Below are 22500 nucleotides of genomic sequence, written 5' to 3'. Positions count from 1 at the left end.
GAGGGATCGATCGTTTTTAAAACACCTTTTAAGCGATGGTATTCTCTGTCCAAATCACCTTCGGAGAGGTTATTGCTGTGTTCGTTTTCTGGATCACTTGACATTGTTTTGTGATCAAAATTCTCGCCATTTTGGAGAGGTTGGTTAAAATCTGCGCAACAGCCACTTGTACTGCTGTCAGAGAGACTAGAGATAGAATACGCTTCCGTTTGTACATCTGATAATGACGAAGAATCAAAAAAGGTCACTTTCTTTTTCTTCTGTTTCCCCCCAAGAAGAATTTCCTGAGTTTTATCTTTCCCGGTGAAGTATCCTCCATTTTTAAACTGAGATGCGTCCGCTTTTAAGACCACAACATTTGTAAACTTCTCGATGATATATTTTTCATCAGTCTTAAAACCGTTTTTAGCTGGTAATTGTAACTCATTCTTCAGCGCATGTAGTTGTTTTTCCGTATTATCACTGTCACTGTTACAAAATTGAATACTATTTTCACATCCGGGGACGTTGTGTCCCATTCCCTCGTCAGAACTGTCTCCAAACTCCTCCTCCGCTAGCTCTTCCTCGCATATTTCACACGTGGAACAAGTGCTGCACGTGGAACAACTGCATTCGGATCCAAAATCATCGTCTGAATATTGCTCATCGTTCTCGCTGTAAAACGAAGAGCTTTCGTCGTTGTTGACATAACTCAGTTCTTCTCCGTTGTCGCTCTCCATCTTGATTTTGTGTCGATGAGGTGGAAGTAGACTCAACACCTCGATTTCTCCTGTAATAATAAACATCGTAGCAATTATAAAGGACTCTGTACATTAATCTTTCTTTCCCGAGTGCGCTGCTTGTTGTTCGTGTTTCCCTCAAAGAGTAAGAACGGCTTGTGCTAGTTGCATATTGTATATATGAGGTACCTTGCCCACTTCAGGCTAGTCTAGTATTTACGTCTGCAGTGCTTGGAATAGTAACATTTTCAAGAGCTCTCTTTAAACTACCCGCGCATTTCCGTCTGTTGTCATACTAACTGTTTAGTTTATTTTACCAATATTGAACAGGCAAATGTTATTATGCTTTGTCTGTGCACCAAAAATGGAAAATACTTGAAAGGGAAAGATCAATACAAAAACCTCTTAAAGAGTCTCTTGTTTCGTAAATTAAGAGCTTTAAAACCATAACATACCTTGACTTAAAGTGCAGTTTAAGGTTGTTTTATACGATTATTTACGAATGCTGAAGATTATGTACTGTTATTCTAGATCGACCAACTCTCACCGAACGACAGAAGATGGTCCTATCATGTATCATTCGGGAGACAACTTGATTTTCCATCGATGACGCAGCGAAATGAGTTTCATTATTTTTTTTATTTGATGGCTTATGGTAAGAATAGATCGTTGTAGGAGGTAAATATTACGTCAAAAAGGACTCAATAATAACTTTCTCGACATCTCTCTCACCTTCAAAATAATAATATCAGTGCTTCGTTATCGCTTGAGGCTGATTTTTGTTGTAACCTTTGAAAGTTGATGTTGAATGAGTTGTCCTCCTCAAGTCACAAACTCAACTTACTAGGGATTCAGAAATGTGGGTGGTAAAGAAAGAATCCCGATCCCGTTACACGCGCAAATGTTAAAAAAAATTCACGCATCATGATTTAAAAAGGGAAAATTTTCAATCTCATGTTAACCTTCCTTTCTGTAAAAATTCACGCGTCACGTATTCATTTTGGGCTTAAGCACGCGTCACGGATTAACATTTTAAGTACTTTGCCTCCCTCAGTAATTATTAATTTAAGAAATTTTAGCACCAAGAATTTGTTGAAAGATTTACTAAAACAGGGTAAGAAATACTAAAATCCAAATAGGAGTGAAAAAAAAGAAAAAAAAAAACACCAAAAAACAAGAGACAAAAAAATGTTTTGCGAGAATCCAAGAATAATGCGCGCGAGGAATTAGCGCGTGCTGGTAAAAATCATTCGCTCCTTGTTGAGATGAGTCCTCGTAACACTGACAGTCATGACCAAGAAATAATTGAGAAGATTAAAACTGTATTGCTTCCGGGCAAACTGTGAAAATCTTCCACCCGAATTTTTCAAAGATTCCTTAATCTGAAAAAAAAAAGAATTCGCAGCCTTTGAAATCCTCCATTGTCGACGCGAAATCATAGCTATCGCTATCACCATTTTTATTATTATCATCATATAATTATTGTCATTATAATTGTCATCATAACTATAACTATTAATTGAAGAAAATTTTTGTGATATTTTGAGAACCCAATTTATTATTAATAAGCTAAAAAATATCAGAATAATGAGACATTTAAGGACCGTTAACTAGCTCTTCGAATAACTTAATTAATGTTTAACCTTTTCATTCCCAAGATTCCATTCACAATTCTCTTTAGTGTTAGCTGTACAATTCTTATGAAGTTAGTTTGGAGAATTTGGTATTAGATCGACCAATAATTCCCTCGTTGATATTTCCTTTTATTCTCATCATTTGTCTGCTTGATGTTATATTGATATTGTAAGGAGAAGTTATGTTCTGGTCACTCATGTGAGTTAAGGGTCAAAAAAAAAAAAGCATTACCTGAAGGTATCAATTATCATTATTTTTTGCTTCTTTCTTAAATAGAAAAGACCAGCATAACCAGAATAGTTAAGCTGTTATAATTACAAAATAAGCGAAACCTGTGTAGAAAGACCACTGGCAACCCTGTCCTGCAACTACTTTTCCCGATTATTTACAGACTACCTTAACATAAAACTATTAAATGAAGAAAAATCGATAGGAAATCAACATTCATAACATCTCATAGAATTTTACAACTAGTTTCTGTCATGAGATTTCATGTGGAGCTTTCAAACCGATTCCATTTCATCTATTCTAAGTTTGGGTTATTTCTATTTTTTGGCCTTTGATCACCATAAATAACCACGATTTTAGGATTTCCCGCTAATTTAAAGTGATTATAAACGTGATTTAAGCTTCAGGCGGGCGGGTGATACTATTAGCGTATATCTGATGATGCAGCAGGAGCAAAATTTCATCACTGTACCAACCTTATCTCTTGTAATTAAACAAGACAGATGTTGCCTGAAAATAGAATATTTCACGACCCCTACGTCAAGGAAAAAGAGCAAAGACTCACCCAGTGAGATATTTCATCCATCACTGCATCGCAGCCTTTGCAAAGCGTGAAAAGCAAATATGGATTTAAGAAAATCAAACTCAGAATAACTCCTGCTGAGTAGATTCCTTGTGCCATGTGACGTCAACACGCGGGGGGAGAGGTCACGAAATCGTGTTTGATATAATTTGATTAATCCTTGGAGTTCACTGTTATGGTCGCGACAAGAGGTTTTGCGTACGCTTTGCGGGCCTATAAGCTTTTCCTTCTCTCAGCGGTCTTCCTTATTATTGATCTATCTCATTACTTTTTTCTTTGTGCATAATCGAATAAGACAGGAGATCTAGCGAATTGTTTTTAATCCTCACAATATATCGTTTCAAAATAAACAGACCGGAAGAAATACAAGAATTCGGAGTTAGAGGATGTTTTTCCGTCCTCATGTGTTTATTCCTAACAACAACACGAAACTATAGAAACAATTTTTATCACAATATTTTCAAGTGGTTTTTATAACAGCTTAATAGCATTCCTTTCTTTTTCTTTTTCCAATTTTTCTACTTGTTACAAGTACGTACGTAAAATTCGAGTGAAATCAATTAAAAAAAACACTAACGATGTAGCAATTTGTCACAATTCACGAGAAACTTCAAACGTTAGTATTCAAAATCAGTGGCCCATTCTACATTAAGGTCGCATCACAAATTAAATCCACAGCAATATTGCTGCTGGCGTTCCGCTATTTTTAACAACACTTGCAGACTTCTTTTGTCAACACAGCCGTCACTGATGATTAATTTCACCGCATTTGGGCCCAAAAGGGCAATTAGCTATCTATTAGCATTCTTTGGCATTGATATGACACCACAGAAATTGCTTCAGGTGTTGTAGCGAGCGCTCATCAAACAGATGGCGAGTTGAACCTGCCTCACTTATTGTTGACACAAATTGCTTGAATCTCAAATTAATGCAATAAGCGATCATTAAAGAAAGTACAAAATATGTAATAAAACAGCGATGTTTCATTACCTAGCCTGTGCATATTAAATACTGGGACATAACAATATTAAGAGCTGTTTTACAGACCACTGGCGAATAAGAAAGAAGAACAGCTTTGCGTTTATTTCAAGCATCAATACTTTTTTGTTTCCCTTTGTGGGTTTAGAATGAGCTTTTAGCAGCTCGGATGTAAGTATATGAACAGTAGATGACAGTATGTGACTATAGTCAGTTCAAATTAAGACTACACGAGACCACCACATACCAGTTACGTCTATCGCTTCTTGATATGCGCTTAATCGAGGATTTATATTGACTCGGGAACTAGTGGAATTCGCAAACTCCGCAGATATGATCAACACTTGTCTTAACCGCGGAGGAATCTACAGTAGTTGAGGCTTTTCCCGAGTTTTTAACGCTTTATTTAGTGGTTACATTTTGCGGATTAAGAAATGTCATCGTCTTCCTTGCTAACGAATAGAAAACATCTAAGCTTAAGAGTCACTTCTGAAAGGGTAAACAAGTTTTGAACTATGGTGGTGTGCGGGCACAATTACCTTTGAGTTGCGCCGGTTCGGGGTCTGATTTTCTCTAGAAACGATCTTCCTACACCAATCAAAGCATTAACAAATCATTCATTGATGAATTAGATCTTGAGAAATTACTCTTACCTGCGTGGTAAATGTAACCGTACGCCTCGCGCGTTTCTCAGTCTCCAAAAATAAATGTGGTTTATAAGCCTGGTGTAATCACATACAAGAATTCTTGATTAAGCTTATTAAAACACGACACATCGGCTACTCTATGTCATTTCAGTAGTAGTGCCAAACATGATATTGTCACCACACCAAACGTTCGATTTCCAACCGAGATTCTTGGAATTCAGAAAGTTTGAGATGCTGGCGTATGTTATCAGAAAACGTAAATGAGTTTTTAAGCACAAAAGCAGACACATCCCTCGCTCGCTGAGGTATGACTAACATCCATTTTTTACGAAACATTAAACAACAAAAGATTTTACGTTGTATGTGTATTTATGTGCTGTTTTGTTTTCTAGAATAGGCCACTAGCTGAATGCCTAACACAATTAACACGCAGATGCAGATGTAAATTAGATTGGATTGAACGGCAGCCGACTGATTATAATGGGAAAAACTTCTGAGCGCATAATACTGAATGCCTTCGAGAATAATTCGTGTAACTTTTTCTTTTCTCTATTTTCTTTTCCCTTCACTGACTCGGTTATTGGTTTCCTTTAGCAAAACTTTATCTTAATTGAGCGATTACTACATGAATAAAGAAACCCAAACTATTTTCAATTTTATCACAAAAGAAATTTCATGATCGCGCTTCAAGCCGAGAAAAAAATTCTTTTTAAGACCGATTACACTTGAGCGCTAATCCACACTTTACAAAAAGCTTTGATTCTTAAAGTAAACTTATTAAACTTTAAGGCAATTCTATGCTCGCTTTCTTAATATTGTCTGTTGCGTCCATCCATGAGTTTTCGGATTTCTGCGGTTTGATGCATGAACACAACAAGTTGACAACAATACATCGGAATTTTCGCGGTTTTTTCCATTACATGTAAAATCGTGTAGAGTTCTAACTTGTCATTCCCGCACAGCACCTAACAATAAAGTAAACAATCTGACTGAATAAACTTCTATAGGATAAATAAAGGATCCCTCAGCGAAAGTAGGAAGTAATTGAATAATAAACTGCCCACATACAGATTAAACCCACTCATAAAGATGTTTGATCGACACATCCATTAAGGTCGGCGTTCATTGTAATTCATTTTACTCACGTACGGAAAACGTCAGAGGTATTAAGCCAATAGAAGCGATGTTTTATTCATTCTAATTCCATCGAAGTTACTTTCTTTGGGTCGAAGAGAGAGGAATTTTTCTTCTAATTCATCATAAGCATGTTGTAAGCCCAATGAATTTCCTATCAGAAAATCATTGAAACATACCTCTAAACATTCGAGGTTTTGAAAGATGCCGGAAAACAGACATATTATGATCTCATGCTCATCAAAAACAACTTGAATAATTAAAAAGAATCTGTGAGACTGACCTTTTCGTATTGAGTGACCTATATGAAAAACCTCTTTTCGACGCGAACAATTTTTTGATCATACGGCAATAATGAGAATATACAAAAATTCCCGACGTATTTTAACTGATAAAGAGAAATTCTCCCAACTTTGCTTCGTCATCTGGTGCTCAAACTTCATAGATGCGAGAAAAAAGAGGAATTTTCCTCTATTTTTGGCTTTAAACACGAAGGCGCGCTATAAATAAAAGGAGCCTAAGGTCCCACTGGACCATTTGTCAATCAACCGTCGTGTGATGTAGAACTCTTAGAGTCAAGTCAGCTTGAGCTACAGCTATTCCAAAGCAGTGAACAGCAGGCGCATTCCTCAAAATTGTTTTATGTCTTCATCACAATACAAGAATTTTTGAGATTTGTATTTCCTTTCTCCAATGGAAACTGTCTTTATTTGTGGCGGTAAATTTGAGATCGAAGTAGTTGGTTCGCACGTTACCTCATGCCACCATGCTGGTGGAAGTAAACAATAGATATCTCATTAGCTCCTTTTGTTCGTCTACCACCATTTAAATTTGACCCGCACACGTCAACGGTGAGTGAAAAATGAGCCTAGGTCTTCCCAGGGAAGACTTCCTTATATAGCGCGCCTTCGTGTTTAAGATTCGTCACTACCGTTTCATCCCCTACAGCGGTCCGATGTGGATTTTCGAAGAATTCGAAAAAAGGAACTTTATCATTTTTTATACTTTGAGTATCTTTCACCAGCTTCTTCTCGGCCCACATGAGGTTTCCTGGAAATAGACCACTTGGGGTTTTCCGAGCACGGCTTGGGCTCGAACCTATACTCAGGGAAGAACCCTTTATAGTCAAAAACAGGGGGATGGCGGCACAACTTTGCAAACGGTTCTATTTCAGTGATATTATACGGCGCAGATAATGAGGCTTTCTTGCGCAATACAAAAGAAGACAGCCACAATTGTCTCATAGATCTAGGATACGAGCCATGAAGACTCAAGTACTTTTGGCAGACGTTCTTATCGAGTAAAAATCTCTGATCTTTTCCGGCGCTTTTGTGCACAATTCTTTGATTATCCATGAAATAAGTAACGTTCTTCTTGCTCTCCATCATCCATAGCGCTGCGGCCTGATCGCCGTAGGGCGAGCAAAGAAGAGTACTGTTTCTCTTATCAAGAACCTCTTGGATCAAGTCGTACGTGAGAAGAAGCCATGCTTCATCCACGCGGACTATTTTTGGTTTACAATGCACAAAGCCCCAATACAATGCTTCCTTGGGACGGAAATTCAATTCATACAGAAGGCGATCCAGGCAGAGAAAATGGTCGTCATCTATGCGCAGAAAGAAATCGAACTTGTGACTTTTTAAGGCCCATTCCATTGCCTGAAGCAATCTTTCGGTGAAGGCAAGATTATCTGTCAACAAGAGAGAGCAATTACTGTATTAAAATTTTCCAGAGCATAAATTGACCACTTTCATAAATGGCTGCCGGATTGATATTCTTTTGATTAAATTTAAATTAGCCTTTCTGGCCTCGTTCTCCAGTTCAAAATTCAAAAGAATGCATTATCTTAAACGAGGCTAGCGAGGCTAGTGAATTTAAACAACAGAATATCAATCCGGCAGCCATTTATGAAAGTGGTATATAGCATGCTCATCTTCAGATTTCCATTTATTTAGACAGGACCCCATTGATAACAGTGCTCCTGCACTGAAGGGCTATTCTGTATAAATATTCGTTGTTATTATTATTATTATTATTATTATTATTATTATTCATAGACACAAATAGCGCGCGCAATTCCTAAAAATCAGATTTCGCGCAATTCCAAAAATCAAAAGAGAATACAAAGTTTATATTCTCTTGACTTAACCTTGTCTCTGTAAAACAATAGCCTCGTCGAGCCAGAATTCGAATGTGAGGAAAGTTATTCCTTATCCAGAGTAACAGATATATAGAAGTATAACGTTTAGAGTTATGATAATTTAAATTTCCATTTCTTTGCTATCGCTGGTGAATTTACTTGAAAAAACGATGTTATGCATGAATCAACCCGCTGACCTTCCACTTGAAGAAAAATCAAGTCGTTTTTTTCTTCGTGTTCCTGTAAAATAGCATTTTTCGTTTCGTTTTCCAAGCCTGCTTGGTCAGTAAAGAACGCACAGAAAACCTCGTCTGGTCTGCGTTTACATTCAGTAAACCACGTATCCCGAATGGCGTCCCGTCTTGCTCTACGGGACGCGTGCGTTAGAATCGCCACAAAGAGAAGGATGTTTCCAGGTCGTCCCCTTTGAAAAAGATAAGCTGAATTCACCCCAGGTGAATTCACATAAAGAGTTTCTTTTTTTCTAGAGTTTGGTGCTTCTAAAAGTGAAGTCCACTTTGTTATTGTCCCTATAAATAATCCTTCCAATATTACAAGGCAAAGAAGCGTCCAAAAAAGATGACAGCGCGAAGCCATTCTCTTCTGGTAATTGCTTCGACTTTTCTGTGATCAGAAACATCCTGTCTTCAGAGAACATTGATCGATGAATCGAACCGTACGATTGATTTCCATTTTTCGACGTATATTGAAAGAAATATTTTGAACAATAATTCGGTAACTAGGAAACGGTCATTCACTATCTCTGAAAGTAACCAAAGCAATACAAACCAAGTTCGTATATTGTTGGAGTTTTAAAATACACAAGCAAGCAAACATACACGCCGGATAGACAATTTTGAGGAATGGGAAAAAGAAGGGAAGAAATTTAATTTATAATTGTTTTAAATTTTTTTAAAACAAGAGGAAGTCCAGAGAGATAATTTTGCACCAAGTAGCTCTTTTCCGTAAGAAAATAATCTGTGGTTGATATTTCGACAAGTAGAGAAGTCGCACAGTCATTCGATCATAACAACTGAAACATTTTAATTTAACATTCTTTCAAATAGAAGTTTACTAAAAACAAAGTCTTTTGGAAGGCATTACTTCTGGATACGCGATTATTCCATACAAATGCTACAACTAAATATATAAACATATATCACGTTCTTTACCCTCTCCAACCATTCAAGGCAACTCAGATAGTCTATTGCTTGGTTAAAACACTACCGTCGGGGGTAGGGAAAGACTGGCTGACACCATTAATCCTTTCCTTATCCATGCCAGGGTTTGCAGACCACAGGATCGATCCATTTTTGACAAGCGTGGGGGAAAAAGGGCGCTTTGTTTTCAGTAATTTAACCGAGTACAACAACAGACATAGAACGCTGTTACCTTCAATTGTTGTACGTGGAAACAACAACCACATCGCCATTTGTCTGAGGATGTCATATGCTCGAGAAAAAAAGACAAAATTATAGACAGCGACACGTGCTTTCTATCAAGAGTTTTTCTACCACTGTTCTCATTTACCTTAACAATCTATTTGCTTATGAACTTTTTGGCAATGGTATACACTTAACTATACACGAAAACGAATCCTATTTACAAAAGCATTCAATTACCTGAATATGTAACGTGTATATATATATGCGTAATTTACAAAAGATAAAGCCGAGAGTTTGCCTTAAGACCTGAGGTGGGTTAACAAAACATACAAGTTAAAGAAATCTGTTTGGTAACAGCATAAACATGGCATTATAACATAAACCACGTAAAGCGCGCACTGATTGGTTAATTCTGCTATTTGCCCATGGGGTGTATGCTGGTGATGTGCTGACGTGAGCAAATGTTTTCAAGTAGGCAAATGTTTAGCGAGTTGTTTTTTTTTTTAACGTTCTAAAACAAATGGTAAACACCACAACGTACACCGAGGAGGTTCGCTGAGCACTCAAGAAGCTAGTGTCGCTCTGGGCTATCACCTCGAGCGACTCTTGCCCTTTCTTCGTGCTTAGCAACCTCCCGCGTGCATCCAAAACTAAATAGTGTACGCTGTGCATGTGTTATTAACCATTTGCTAATTCAAAAGGGCTTTAGCTACATCTGCCATGTCCTTAAAAAAGCTGCTTAAAATGTATATACACTAAAAATCTCAACGTCCATCTCAGTAATCTACATTAAATTTTCACGAATGTAAACAAATATAAAACTGGAATATCAGGGAATGTTCTTCACTTTCAATTGCGCTGTGATGTTTTTTAACACTCAAGTGCAAGAGGAAATATCGCATGATTTGTATTGTGTTATAATAAGCACTGGAAGTCACTTTGTCAATGGTTCACTGATGGCGCGAAAGAAAGTCTTACACTCAACATGTCAACGTAAAGAAACGGCTCTAAAAGGCTAGCGATTTTAAAAGCATGATGGAGGTTTTAACGTAATATAATAGTTATTTACTTCATTTTGCATTCTACCATTACAACGTAAGAAGTACACTGTCAAAAGTAAACTCAAAACAAGTCATTAAAAATCGAAAATCTTAATCAACGGGAAACTGAACTGCTCAACCCCATCTCTGTTATTTAAATTCACCTCTTCGAGTCGCGAGTGTCGTGAGATCAACGGTGCTCCAACGTTGCTTACAGGTCGTTTCACACCCGATGGTTTGACCAATGGGGTATGACTACCGTTTATAAAAACGTGAAGTTTCTTAATAACTCCTCATAATAACTTAATATATTGACCTAACGAATAACTTAACGCCACAAGAGTATAATTTACAAGGCATCTTTTTTAACTTTTCTGCATATAAAGTGTAATATATAAATACAGTCAATATAAGTACCTGGAGTGATAAAATACTTAAAGAAAACTAACCATATTGTTAAATAAATTCTAAAAAATACCCCAACTACTAATTTACTGTTACGAAATTACAGATTTTCCCTATTAACAATCTTCGCATAATGCCACTTGTCCCTTCTTGTATTTCCTACACGGGCATAAACGCATAGTTGTGGGACTCGTTCCCGTGCAGCTGAACAAAAGGGACTGGGTCTGGACAATGCAGGCCCTGGGTTCTTCGCGGTAACCTGGAGCGATGAGGGATGGAACCTCCTCAAGACGACTGGCGTTACATGGAAAACCATTCCTGTCACGAAATTAACACTGAGTCACACAATCATCTTACAAATGAAATAAGTAATGGTAACATTAAAAGTCGAAGTAAAGATTCAATGACGAAGAAATTATTAACTTATAATTATGTTCCAGATTTCTTAACACAATAAAGTGAAGGGGATGTCTGACACTATTCACTGAGAAGATTTTTAGTTCTCACAACAGCACACGGATCATGAAGATATCTGAACTATAGCCTCGTTAACAAATTCGCGCAACTCGTTTTTGCGGAAAAGTTTAGCAACAATATGATAAACCGTTCTAAATTAGGTCTTGTGAGTGGATTGGTAGATTTTTCGTCATGAGTCAGAGCTATCTCAAACAGAATACCGCCAAACCACAATGTTACTTTTGAAGTGTATCAGAATATGCTGTTTGGAAAAGGATCTCCATAACTTTTCACCGATCGATGATCCATAATTCAAAGAAGATCATTACTTACTCGATCAATGAAGTGCGAGAGTTGATTGCCTTGAAGAATTCTGGTTCACACACCATACCTTTGAGACAACAAAATTACTATAGCAATGAGGAAAAATACTAGAAAAAGAAAGGAAAATAATCCGGACAAAAGTAAAATTAAAAGGTGAGATCAGATTTAAAATTGGGGGGATAAGTATAATTTCAGTTCATTTCGGCCATTTGACTTTTAAATAACATAGAAACACTGCAAAGAAAGTAAAATAAGGTTGGGAAATTTTGAGCTCGTAAAACAGAAACAGAGAAGGATATTGTAAGACCATAAAGCACGACCCTGGGACGAAGAAAAAATTCTGAGTACCCACGAAGACTTGAACGCATGGGGGGGACCACATGGCTTCTAGGGGGAACGAAGGGAATCAGTCGTAGCCGACAGAATATACAGGGGTGGGGGGGGGGGTGGGGTGGAGACTATAGAAAATTGACTGCCAATTAACTGCCAATGGGGGGTCCTACAAATATTACAGAGCCTTATGGGGGAGGGGTCAGGTTAAGGTTAATCATGACACAAACAAGCGGCCTTCAGATTTTGCGGTCCGATGTACAGATATTTTTTTTTCGTTGTCCCATCCTGCTTCACAAATGTTTACAATCTATATTATCGTCACCTCCCCATACCTTTAGAAAGACAAACTTGTTTGCATGACGTTCCCGCCTCTCCTTTCACAGTTACTAAGGCTCTTGCAGGAGGCCAATGATTCTGGTCACAGAAATCCTACAAGAACAAACAAACAAACAAACAAACAAACAAACGCGTCATACAGAGGAAAGAAAAGAATACTGATGGTGCCACGAGTGAGAAGTACTCATTTACACTTCTGGCTGGACAGAGGCAATGGAAGAGTGAAGTCTTCCATTCAAGAACAAAACACAATGACCTGAAGCCCGTGTCTCGAAGGTCCTGGTAACTAAACGGGCCCGAAGCCACCTTTTAAAATCAAAAGTTAAGACAGAAAATGGTTTAAACCCAGGAGTAACATGTGATATTGTGGTATGATCGTCCGGGTGAGTGTAATCCTGAAAAGGACTGTTGGTGGTGATCACTGACGTTGCGACAACTTGAGCGGAAGTCGTCATGAAAGTCAGGTGAATGGCGTTCTAAGCCCAATTCGAATAAAATGATTGGTTGGTCAGTTTAGCCGTGATGTTATTGGCTGTAAGACTCAAGTGGTTTAAGTCCGTCGTGATTGGTGTTTCGATCCATTGGTAAAGTTAGATGGTTGTGTTCGGCGATTCTCCCTGCGGAGGAGTGAAAAAACGAGAGAAGTTTTGGGTCGAGGCAGCCTATCCAAACCTCCCCGTTTTCGCTCAGCCGCTAATGTGGTGCCGTTTACCATTTCGCCCTACTTTACCAGCAGAAGCCTGGAACAGGCTAAATATAAATAAGAGAAAAATCGATCTATTGCTACGTACCTGATTTTGAACCAACGCACTGACTCTTTCTAACATTCCTTCATGAGTAAACTCAATGGGAAGGTAAGGTTCAACTTCTTTCAGCATAATTTCCTTCATAACTCGTTCAACTTCCGACACATTTTTCATATCGATGGTGTACACATACGGACTCCCGATGAATTCTTCACAATAGGGATGTTGCGAAGTCACCTAAAATGGAAAAACCAACACAGAGATGTTGGAAAGGTTTAGCGTGACGTTTGTGACGACCGTCAAACGGAATAAATTGAACAACTCAACGTCTGCCTTCAAGTCGTTTTTACAGGAAAGTGAAAGTATCCAACGAATATTGGGCAAGAGATTCCAGCAATTATTTCTAGAGGTTTGACATAAGGACTATTGGAAAAGTGAGTGAAATCAGAGTTTAAAGTTGCCGTTTACCGATTCCGAAAATGTTACGCTTTGACTCAAAAACAGCTCTTGTTTCCTTCAAATAAAATAAGAAGTGTAAATTTGACCGATAGAACGCCATACTTCAAGATGTCAGGGGTATAATCGATGGATTGGCAGCTACTGATGTTTCGATAACAACAAAAGATCAGTGTTGGGCATGCCGAAGGATTGCTCCACAAAAGGCAGCGAAATCAGAAGCAACTCTTTCGGTTCGCCCTTGCAGCAAACATGGGCCTAAAAGTGTGTCTAAAAAACTGTCTATTCCATTGTCAAAATGTACTGGGGATGAAGCACGAATAAGGAAGGAAATATAAAGGAGGCAGTTCACAAAATTTCTTGTCGTAACAGACGACCTTCATGCCAAGGAGCTGACTGACTAATATACGACAGAGGACATTAAGTGGGAAAGAACCTTCAAACATACGTTTCCCCCTTCCTCCCCCCACCCCCCACAACATACGTCTCCCCCTCCCTTCCCCCCCACCCCCAGACAATTTTCATTACCTCGGGATCATCCTGACATTTCAATTTTTTTGTATGTCGCAGGTGGCGTCATTGGTAATAAACGCAACACTGATTTCCTTACCTGTCTTAACGTGGGCTTATCTTTGAAAAACGGTGTGTTTGCCCGACTCTTTGGGGGAATAAACTAAAAAAACAAAACAAAAAAAAAACAAGACAAAGCGGTAAATTGAACAAATTGAAAGGAAACGACAACAAAGTAAAACTGAACAAAGAAAATGCAATTAGACAAGATTTGAAATTAATCTGAAGTGTTCCTTGCTTACCTTCGGATTTAAAAAGAAACATCCATTAGCTATAGCTTCCAACGGCGCAGGTCCCTCATACGGGAAACCAAGTCCAACAAAAACCTGCAAAACAGGATGAACAAGTTTTTTCTACATGGAGAAAACTGTGACACGGCAACCAACCATCATTCAGGGAAGACCCTGACTGACCCCTAGTAATGCCTCCTCTAAAAACCTAAGTAAATAAATAGAAAAAGATTCAGTTATCATTCAAGTTTTCTTAAATATTCGGTGGCACCTTCAAGTGAAGAGGGGGATTGTGGGAAAAAGTTTCTTCCTCAGGGACACAACACCTTAGCCTGCCCAGTCTAGAACCCAGACCTCTTTTTTTCAGGAATACTCGGCACACAGTTGTCACCAGGCCACCACGGGTGATCGTCTCTCATGAACTATGACAGTCATTCACTTCATATAACAAGCACAATAAAAAAGGTCCACTGAAAGCTCTCCATAGAACACGATCATCAACAGAAGCTAAATTTTCATACCATTGACTCATTCAAGAGCTGCTGCAGTTCCATCGGAGTAACAACGCCATGGTTTATCACAAAACTTGGTAAATGGCTGGCAACTTCATTATGATTCTGTGGTGTAGGAGAAAATAAAAAGTACAACGAAAAAAACTCGCAAAATAAAGCATTGATAACCCACTTGTATTTTCTCAATGAAGCGCCGAGTCTTTCAAAAATGTTACTCGACTCATATGAAGCTCGCATTTGAGGGTATGTTTCACAAAAAAAATGAATATTTTTGAAAGAAGACGAGTAAAAAATGTTCACAGTGAAACAGAAATATTCACAAAATTTCACTGACACTGATACTGCAAACGTGACGCGAGCAAACGAACTAAAAAACTGCCTGAAAAACACTGCCATCCCTGAAAATAGATTCCTAAGGCTGTTCTAGATGGAAATGTGTTCAGTGCATTTGTGCTAACTTATATTCCACGAATAAGAGCGCATCAATAGACGCTTTCTTGTTATGGCAAATAAGTCATTTCAAGTTGCGACAATACTCACCCCTCCCCCGACAGTGGCGTGTACTTCCATGTATTTGTTTACGACTTCGAGGAAGGTTTTATCTTTTACATCCTTGAAAAAAGCATTGTAAAAAGTAAACATACAGAATCAAACTAGTCGCGAGAATGCCGGGAGGTTTCCTGACCAATCACAGAACGAAGTACTGTAAAGCAAAACCAAAGCTACCCTCGAATTACTAAGGACACTCGATAAAAATCTGCTCCAGAGCCTAGGACGAAGAAGTATCAAATCAGCACTTTGACCCCTGAGTGACTAGCATCTTAATTTTTCCCTACAATATCATCCCTGAGTACCACATGAAGGGCACAAGAATATAGGCAATGATCACCAACTAAAGAAGCTCTCGATTGTTTTCAAAAAACCAATTCTCCATGTCAGCACCTTAACAAATGCATAGAGAACAATATGGAGAAAAAGCATACTAATTTTAGAATGGAAAGGGTTACCATGGCCTTTCTCCGGCCAAGGTTTTGTTTGAGACCAGCTTGACGTCCTCCTCCCCAATCCCCTACCTCGGTCACTCTTCTCACTTCAAGTTACCTTCGTCTCACACGCACCGAGTAAAGGAAACACTCTTGTGAAGCGATCGGAATATCCAGTGGTAACCTGCTGAAAAGTGCTAGCGCTGCTATTACACGTTTTGGTCCTTACCTTCCACATGTTGACATGCTTTCCATAGACCAGAGCTTTTGCTTTTCTTCTGGACTTTTTTACTGCGTTTACTGGTGGCTGAGCATTAACAACAAAGCCAAGAAATGTGTTGTCCGGACTATGGGCTGTGAACAGAAGAAAACACGTCACAAAAAAAATTTGAAGAAGCTGATTCACCGTAGCAGAACTTAAATAAATGAAAGATGTTCGTCTTCAAATTTGATTTCACATCTGTGGTAGCTCTTGAACTAAATTCAGCTTTGAGTTGAGAGTATTTGAGAGGTATAACAAGTATTTGAGTATAAAACCTCACAGCTAAATCATTCTTCTTCCAAAGTGGCATACAGCTCATGGACAATTTTGATTTCAACTAAAACTTTTGGAGCCTGAATTTTAATCGGTAGCCTTAAAGTCTAAGGCATGCTACAGCAATATCTTGAAAATAAATGATTTCCATAATTTTGCAAAGTCTCTTTGCCTTTACTGTAGAACCTCTTTACATCAACTTTTAAAGAGGAACACAAAAAATTGCAAAAACAAATTCAAAAAATTCTCCCGGTAAAAAGCTCAACCTACGGAACATGGTCTGAAATTGCCGTAAATTTAAGTTGTATCGTCCAAACGGCGCTACAGATCCTCCAGGGAGTTTTTCTTTGTAAAGATTAAAATTGAACTGAGTTTCAGTGCCAAAGGAGTCCACCACACGCAGTTTGCACCTGAAAAGGAAACAACAACACTCTGACATTATGATGTCTAAAAATCAGATTCTAGTGTCTAAATTCGGATAATATTAATATCCAATTTAGTTTCCGATGTACTGTCCAAAGTAGAACCCCGTACCAGTGTCCAAAATCGGACTAAAATCGCTTGAGTTTTAAAATCTGACACTTCTGTATAAATTGGACACTAATGTATAAAATTGGACACTAGTGCCTAAAATCCGACATCAGTGTCTAAAATCAGACACTAATGTTTATAATCAGACACTACAGTTTAAAATCAGACACTACTGTCTAAATTTGGAGACTTGTTTTCAAAATCGGACACCACTGTCCAATCTTGATAGTCTTTTAATTAATTAATTCATGCTTATTCATTCCAAATGGTGATTACCTAAACGAATTCTTGAAAGGTTCCAAACAATGAGGGTCTGCAGGGCTCAACCCTAACTTTTCAACTCACTAGCCAAGTGACTAGTGACAACTTAGATGTTATGACAATTTCAGTTTGTTTACTAGCCAAACTGGTTAGTGGAAATCGAAAACCACTGGCTAAAACTGAATTTCTTCTTATCCGTTGCTAGTTGGCTACCGTTAGTGTTGAACCCTGGTATACTTGCATTACTTGACAGGGGACAGAATGACAGTTATATTTTGAATTACACCATTGTAGGACTATAATGTAATGGAGGGTTTGATAAAGCAGCCCTTAACAAATTAGGGAAGATGAGTGCCAAGAACGGAATTGAGCTTTTTTTCTATGGGTATAGTCAGTCACACCTTCAGTAAAACAGAAAGAACTCTTCCTTTTACATAAGTGGTTGAAATGTAAAAGTCGATGATATTTTGCAAAACAGTACAGGTTGTACAGTACTTACAGGAACTGTGCAGACAGTGCACCAATTTTAGTGCTGAGTTCTTTGAGGCCAATATAATCTGTGTACAAAAGATCTGCATCATTTAGCAATTTCTGAGGGCACAACTTCTTGCTGACAGAAGTCCCAATCACACTATCAAAAGAAAAAGAAGAATGCACTTTACAGGTTTTGACCAGAGTAAAGGTCTTTTTACTTGTAGGTATGTCTATTATGTGTCTTTAGTTTGGTAACGATAGTGGGAAAACAAGGTCTTTAGGGGGATACTTGCAGGCCCAGGGTATCCATTAGACTGCCCCTTTTCATGCACAACCTACTAGTATACCAGTGACAATGGCTCGAATTTGTTGTCTTGCAAACAGGTTTTGAGAAGGGAGGTACAGTGGCCTCATGGTTAGTGCACTCAACTCTGGATCAAGTGTTCCAGGTTTAAGCCCTGACTGGGGACATAATGTTGTGTTCTTAGGCAAAACACTTCTCACAGTGCCTCTCTTTACCTCTGTGTTTAAATGGCTACTGGTGAATTTACCTCTTTACCTCTGTGTTTAAATGGCTACTGGTGAATTTACCTCTTTACCTCTGTGTTTAAATGGCTACTGGTGAATTTACCTCTTTACCTCTGTGTTTAAATGGCTACTGGTGAATTTACCTCTTTACCTCTGTGTTTAAATGGCTACTGGTGAATTTACCTCTTTACCTCTGTGTTTAAATGGCTACTGGTGAATTTACCTCTTTACCTCTGTGTTTAAATGGCTACTGGTGAATTTACCTCTTTACCTCTGTGTTTAAATGGCTACTGGTGAATTTACCTCTTTACCTCTGTGTTTAAATGGCTACTGGTGAATTTACCTCTTTACCTCTGTGTTTAAATGGCTACTGGTGAATTTACCTCTTTACCTCTGTGTTTAAATGGCTACTGGTGAATTTACCTCTTTACCTCTGTGTTTAAATGGCTACTGGTGAATTTACCTCTTTACCTCTGTGTTTAAATGGCTACTGGTGAATTTACCTCTTTACCTCTGTGTTTAAATGGCTACTGGTGAATTTAATGCTGAGGGTAACCCTGCAATGGACTAGCATCCCATCCAGAAGGGATTAGAAATATTCCTAGTTCCTTCTTGCAATGGAAACCAGAGTTAAGCACCTGTATGATGAGCCACATACTGACTCATAAACATTATACTCTACCCAAACTGGTTTTGAGAATGGACAGGCTTATCACATTCAGGGTGTTATAATAATATATTATTAAAAACTAGATCATTGGATAATGCAATTCAAGACTTTTTATTGGCTTAGCCATTATGGTATATCAGCCAATATACCATAATCTACAAATATGGTAAGCGTACATGTCAGCTTAAAATTAAAAGGGAGCTAAGAATTTAATAAAATCTTATAATTTAATTTAACGTTTTTAATAAAACAATTATTCCACTCGCGCTTGTCGGATATGAGATGATTATAGCCAACTCGGCGCTACGCGCCTCGTTGGCTATCTATCATCTCATATCCAACGCGCAGTCGTGGAATAATTGTTAAATAACAATAATAACTTTTATTTCTATAGCGCTCTTATCCTATGTTCAAGGTGCTTTACAACACTGTGCAGGGGGACTTTATCAGACTGCCAGTGGCAGTTTACAACCTATAAAGGCGAATTTTAACAGATGCCCCCTTCCCCCAATTCCCAGTAAACAGGCCAGACCACATCATAGTAATCTCATGATGTGGGTTCTTTAACGTCCCCTGCCTAATCACATTATCTAATTAATAGATGCAGGACACGCAACTGTGCTCAAAAGATCCACATCATTTGAACTGTGTTCAGTTATCTTATGGAACACCAAATTCTGCTATCTAATTCACAAGAAGACTCAAGGCAGTCAGTACAGATAATTTCTTATTGTATCTAGGGAGTTCAAGAGTTAACTTGCCTTGTTGCAACAACTAAATCAGCAGTGACTGTAATATCATGTCCTAAGATGTAAAGAGAAGTTATCACATCGCTCCACTGAACCAGTTCCCCTAACGGACCTCCTTTGCCAGCTTCTTCGGCAAAGTGAAGCTTCTTTTCATTTGACAACAGTCCAATATGAATTAGAATCTAAAAGGCAAAGTGATAAAAAATAAGCAAAGAAGAGGGATAACTATTCTAGACCACGTAACAATGCACGAGTTTGAATTGCACAGCCGTGTTACACCCAGTTCCAGATGGCAGTTGTTTCTTAATACAAGTCTTGGAGTTGTGTCAGTCAAGTACCCAACCTTTAATTGAAAAAATAATTTGAGTGTACCAGTAAAACAATTTCATTTCAGTTTGTCCCTAAATTATTGGTTTAGAGTAACTGTGGCCTTGCAGGACTCCATGCCCAACTTTTTGGTGACTAAAAATGTATCTTAAAGGTAAATAATTACTGCAACAGGTTTCTGTGATGAACTGCTCCAAGCACAACAGTCTGACTAATTTTCAAAAGAGAAACATAATCATTTGTCTCACGTGGCGGTCACACTTCGATTCTGGATTTTGACATTTTGACAGCATACTGCTTGTCTTCTTCAAGTGACTCAAGTCTTCTGACTTGTGTTAGTCAATATGTTACCCAACATAGCACAAGTGCAAACTAATACCTAACAGTAATTCGATTTGAGAGACATGTTTTATGGACAAAATTCTGTCTCAAGTGAACTGTTGCTGCAAACCCTGTGCCAAGTTGCAACAACTTACTACCTCAGGTTTCTTGACTGTATGTAATCAATCAGGCTAAAATCCATTTACCTTTTTTTTAACTGTTTGTGAGAAATCTCTCTTGCTTTTTAAGGCTGAAAATGCTGCCTGCCAATGGGGCCACATCTGCACAATCCTCGCCTTAATCCAACGAAATTTCAGACTGTTTTCATCCCTTAAGAGATTAAGAAGGCTTTGTACATTTGTCCTTGAGATATCCTGCCGGCAGAATTAAACGAAAAAAACTCACATGTTAACCAGGTGACCCAGTCTGCACTTCTATTATTCAGTTTTAATTAAAAAAAAGGTGATGATAATTTCATAAGGCTCCCCTAACCCTCTCACTTTCAGATATGACCAAAAATGAATTTCTCCTTAAATTGATATATTTTCCAGCAGAAAGGTGATGGAAAGACCAAAAATATATGATCAAGAAGTTATCTTTTGATTTCACATCAGATTAAAACAAATATAATATAGTGTTAATGATGATCTGGAGAGAAATTTGGAAAAAAAAAAAAATATCTCCAAGGTCTCAAACACATTTAAATAACATTAAAATCTTAAAACTCAGAAAACAAACTCACAGCCAATTGATTTAATTTTGGTAAATCACTTGGCCTTGTTCTTCCTGGTAACAATGGACACCATCTTTCCACCTGAAAATTAAAGAAAAACCTACAATAAGCTATTGCTAAAACATCCTTAAAGTTAAGGCAGGTGTATCATGTAGGTAATACAAAATATGTAAATATAGACTTTACTTCATCTCTTATCATCTTCAGATCTTTGAAACATTATTACAATGCAACTAATTATGTTTATGAAAAATTATTTCCCATAGCACTGACACTTTTTTCAGACTTAATTTGACATTATAAAATAACTGTGATACTTATTTATAACAAGTGCCCTGAATAATCACAAACCTATTTTGTACTGCACCAGTAAACCCATAGAAAATTGAGGTTTACTTTATCCAAACAACACAATGCATTGGCTCATAATTTACAAACTTACCTTGTGTTTTCCTAATATCCTGGGTGGGTAATTACACCAGTAAACCAATATCTAGAAGGGCTAACGACGAAGGGCTAACGCTCGAAACGTCAGCTTTTGTAATCATTACGGTGGCTAATTTACCATTTCAACTTTGTTGATATATCCATATTATTTCGTTACTCCCACCGACGCAGCCCCAAACAGTTTCTTTCGAAACTATCAGCCTCTAGAAAGAGGGGTCTATTGTTTAACTAAAAAGTAGGCACGATACATTTGCACCCTACTGTAATGCAATACACAAATTTCTTATGGTACCTACCTCACTTAAATATATAATGAAAGAGCAGATACTTCCATTGACACCATGGTCCTGTTTGTAACACTTATCAGTTTTCCAGAACTGTCTCATCCACTGGATAAAAATAAAATAGTATTTTGTAAATATTCATCCTAAAAACTTTCAATATTGCTAAGTTTAAATAAATACCTATTACCAGTACATCACCATGCAGTGTTCTCCTTGTCAGATGGTAGCCAGTTTCGCTCTGACGAAGGGCTAACGCTCGAAACGCCAGCTTTTGTAATCGTTACGGTGGCCAATTTACCATTTCAACTTTGTTGATATATACAAATTAGTTCGTTACTCCCACTGACGCAGCCCCAAACAGTTTCTTTCGAAACTATCAGCCTTTATTCATTGGTAACCAGTTAAATCTACTGCCTATAGTGTAACTATTAATACTGCCCAAAATTGCTTGGAACTCTCAAAAATTCAACAAGTGAAAGGATTTCTCTACTGGATTGAAAACTTCTTTTACCCGTTATGCTTAAAACAAGGGTAAAAACTGCATTATATTACTCTTTAAATATTGTATCACCCAGAGAAAAATGAAGCTAACCCTGACTTCGTGACAGACAATCACATCATCAGTTCTTCAAACTTGCATGTAAAGTTGCAGTAAAATTTTAGCTACATATACCAGGGTTCATACTGGCTTGATAACTTTTTATTCAAGGACTTTTTTAGGACTTTCAAAAATATTCAAGGAGTCCATTTCCACAGGCCCGATATCACATTTGTCTACTGTACAGTAACTCTAGGAGACC

General features: G+C 37.9%; 3 protein-coding genes across 6 annotated transcripts in view; all 3 read right to left on the bottom strand.

Annotated features, from left to right (window-relative positions):
- Positions 1 to 5274, bottom strand: part of LOC111336931 (uncharacterized) — a 6152-nt gene extending 878 nt beyond the window's left edge. The window contains exons 1-2 of one of the 4 annotated variants that reach the window (XM_022943108.2): positions 4797 to 5274; positions 1 to 769 (exon numbers count right to left, since the gene is read on the bottom strand). The exon at positions 1 to 769 is cut by the window's left edge and continues 878 nt beyond it. In XM_022943108.2, coding sequence (XP_022798843.1) covers positions 1 to 719 — 719 coding nt within the window. In that variant the 5' untranslated portion in view covers positions 720 to 769; positions 4797 to 5274. Of the gene's footprint in view, positions 770 to 1451; positions 3065 to 3147; positions 4662 to 4682; positions 4707 to 4796 lie in introns of those variants that run through there. The other 3 variants (XM_088745429.1, XM_022943109.2, XM_088745428.1) reach the window with 3 other exon arrangements.
- A 146-nt stretch (positions 5275 to 5420) lies between these two features.
- On the bottom strand, positions 5421 to 8963 carry LOC111336902 (uncharacterized). The gene is made up of 2 exons (XM_022943072.2): positions 8262 to 8963; positions 5421 to 7614 (listed from the first exon to the last, which is right to left on the bottom strand). The coding sequence occupies exons 1-2, from the start codon at positions 8659 to 8661 to the stop codon at positions 6917 to 6919; spliced, it is 1098 nt and encodes a 365-aa protein (XP_022798807.2). The 5' UTR covers positions 8662 to 8963; the 3' UTR covers positions 5421 to 6916.
- Positions 8964 to 10834: 1871 nt separating this feature from the next.
- LOC111336901 (alpha-1,6-mannosylglycoprotein 6-beta-N-acetylglucosaminyltransferase A-like) overlaps positions 10835 to 22500 on the bottom strand; it is a 24228-nt gene continuing 12562 nt past the window's right edge. The window contains exons 8-22 of the mRNA XM_088745155.1: positions 21713 to 21805; positions 20979 to 21050; positions 20443 to 20610; positions 19601 to 19770; positions 17667 to 17798; positions 16646 to 16785; positions 16070 to 16194; positions 15398 to 15469; positions 14867 to 14962; positions 14358 to 14441; positions 14156 to 14218; positions 13135 to 13326; positions 12340 to 12436; positions 11684 to 11741; positions 10835 to 11212 (exon numbers count right to left, since the gene is read on the bottom strand). Of these exons, the coding sequence (XP_088601281.1) occupies positions 11011 to 11212; positions 11684 to 11741; positions 12340 to 12436; positions 13135 to 13326; positions 14156 to 14218; positions 14358 to 14441; positions 14867 to 14962; positions 15398 to 15469; positions 16070 to 16194; positions 16646 to 16785; positions 17667 to 17798; positions 19601 to 19770; positions 20443 to 20610; positions 20979 to 21050; positions 21713 to 21805 (1764 nt within the window). The 3' untranslated portion in view covers positions 10835 to 11010. The remainder of the gene's footprint in view (positions 11213 to 11683; positions 11742 to 12339; positions 12437 to 13134; positions 13327 to 14155; positions 14219 to 14357; positions 14442 to 14866; positions 14963 to 15397; positions 15470 to 16069; positions 16195 to 16645; positions 16786 to 17666; positions 17799 to 19600; positions 19771 to 20442; positions 20611 to 20978; positions 21051 to 21712; positions 21806 to 22500) is intronic.

This window comes from Stylophora pistillata, chromosome 14, assembly GCF_964205215.1.
Source record: "Stylophora pistillata chromosome 14, jaStyPist1.2, whole genome shotgun sequence".
Lineage (NCBI taxonomy): Eukaryota > Metazoa > Cnidaria > Anthozoa > Scleractinia > Pocilloporidae > Stylophora > Stylophora pistillata.
This window is presented reverse-complemented; position numbering and strand designations above follow the sequence as displayed.